Source organism: Priapulus caudatus, unplaced genomic scaffold (genome assembly GCF_000485595.1).
Source record: "Priapulus caudatus unplaced genomic scaffold, Priapulus_caudatus-5.0.1 Scaffold91, whole genome shotgun sequence".
Classification (NCBI taxonomy): Eukaryota; Metazoa; Priapulida; class Priapulimorpha; order Priapulimorphida; family Priapulidae; genus Priapulus; species Priapulus caudatus.
This window is the reverse complement of record NW_014577152.1, coordinates 217,737-219,657: the sequence shown is the minus strand read 5'-3', so window position 1 is coordinate 219,657 and position 1,921 is coordinate 217,737. Positions and strand designations below refer to the sequence as shown.

At 49.3% G+C, this 1,921-nt stretch overlaps 1 protein-coding gene across 1 annotated transcript in view; it reads left to right on the top strand.

Annotated features, from left to right (window-relative positions):
• LOC106804874 (ADAMTS-like protein 3) overlaps positions 1 to 1,921 on the top strand; it is a 107,107-nt gene that overhangs the window by 98,566 nt on the left and 6,620 nt on the right. The window contains exon 18 of the mRNA XM_014806242.1: positions 1,330 to 1,501. Coding sequence (XP_014661728.1) covers positions 1,330 to 1,501 — 172 coding nt within the window. The remainder of the gene's footprint in view (positions 1 to 1,329; positions 1,502 to 1,921) is intronic.

Below are 1,921 nucleotides of genomic sequence, written 5' to 3'. Positions count from 1 at the left end.
AGTGAGAGAGATATATAGAAATAGAGCGAGAGAGAGAGAGAGAGAGAGAGAGAGAGAGAGAGAGAGAGAGAGAGAGAGAGAGAGAGAGAATGAGAATAGAGCGAACCAAGATTTTCGTAACCCGACCGCTCTGCTAGATGCACTAATATTTTACGACAGACGACTAGTCTAACAAACATCGAGAGAGGAAAACACGAGGAAGGAATTATGCAACCGTAAAGCCAACCCTAATCATTGCTGCTCACTCGCCCCACTCATCACTCCCACAGTCCCACTCACTGATCCTCATCCGCATCCCCAACATCCTTCTTTTCTTCCTGTTCTCTCCTCTCCGTTGCCGCCGCCAACAAGAAACAGCACAACAAACAACAACAACAACAACAACAACAACAACGACGACGACGACGACGACGACGACGACGACGACGACGACGACTCTCTGTGGCATAAAGCCCGAGGTACCGCACGCATAGGCGCAAAGACTCGTGCACAGTCACAGCGTCAGGATGCCGGTGTTGCCGCGAGGGCATTGCGTTTGTACAAGCACGTGCAGCCGAGCTCCTTATGTGCGTGCGCGTATGCGTGTACATACACGCGGTTGTGTACATTCCGCCTGCGTAAAACAGGTGCACGCGAGTGAACGCGTGCATGTGTACGCATGCGTGTATGTGCGAGCATACGTGTACGTGCACGCACACGAACACGTGTACACGCACGCGTATATACGCACGCACGCGTGTACGTGCGCGCACGCGTGTACTTGTACGCATGCGTATATGTGCGCGTGTACGTGCACGCACGCGTGTATATGCACGTACACGTGTATGCGCGTATACTTGCACGCGTGCGGTCACGTTCATCTGTGTACGGCAGATACACTCACGTACACCTGTTGTACACGGGGGGGGGAGGTATAAGCGTGCGCGCACGTACACGCGCACGTGCACATGAGGAGGAGGTCGGCAGCACGAGCATAAACAAATCCAATCGGCAACCCCTCCGGTAAACCACTGCCCTCGTGGCATCCTGACTCTGTGACTGTGCACGACTCTTTGCGCCTGTACATGCGGTACCTCGCGAATTTATACATGCAATATAATGCGTATACGTATCCATCGCCCCACACGTACGCTCGCGGTCGACGCTGACCACTCGATCGAGTTGGCCAACTCACAGTCGTCAGTGTAAACACATGGCACGGTTCATAGAACGGTTGATAGAGCGTTGGGAAGTTTTGTTGGTCCAATTCGGCAATTCGACAACTCAAAGTTGGCAGTGTAAACCCAGTTTGTCTCAGTTAAAGAATTGTGTTTTACGACTATTTTACAGATATATCAACCGAAGTGACGTATACCATATCCCTCTCTCGTTGTCGCATCGCAAGGAGAACAAGACAGAAGCGCCATACTGGAATCTCGACATGCCTACTACAACCATGTACACGCAAGAGGCGAAGGAAAAAGATGAAAAGCTCATTCTCGACTTGAAGCTATTAGACCAAGTAAAACATACAAACAATTTAATCCTGTTAATTTTATGATGGTAATCAATGCTGGATGTACAACCCAGAGGATAAATCGACAGAGAATGACCAAGTGAGAGGGAGGGAGAAAAAAGGGAAGAGAGAGAGAGAGAGAGAGAGAGAGAGCAAAAGCATGCATGTGCTCAAATGAGAGACCGAGAGTATGCGCATTCATGCGTGCGTGCGTGCGTGCACGTGTGTGCGTGCGTGAGATAGGGGCGCCGGTAAATAATAATTATGTGGCGGAGTGTACGTGATTAGTATACATGGAACTGGATTTCTGGAACGGAAACTTTCTGCTCGTCGAGCTTTAACGTTCCGTACAGGTTTAATTTCAATTTGTAATCTTCAGTCACTTAATGATATTGAGAGTAAAATATATCATTAACATATCGCGGA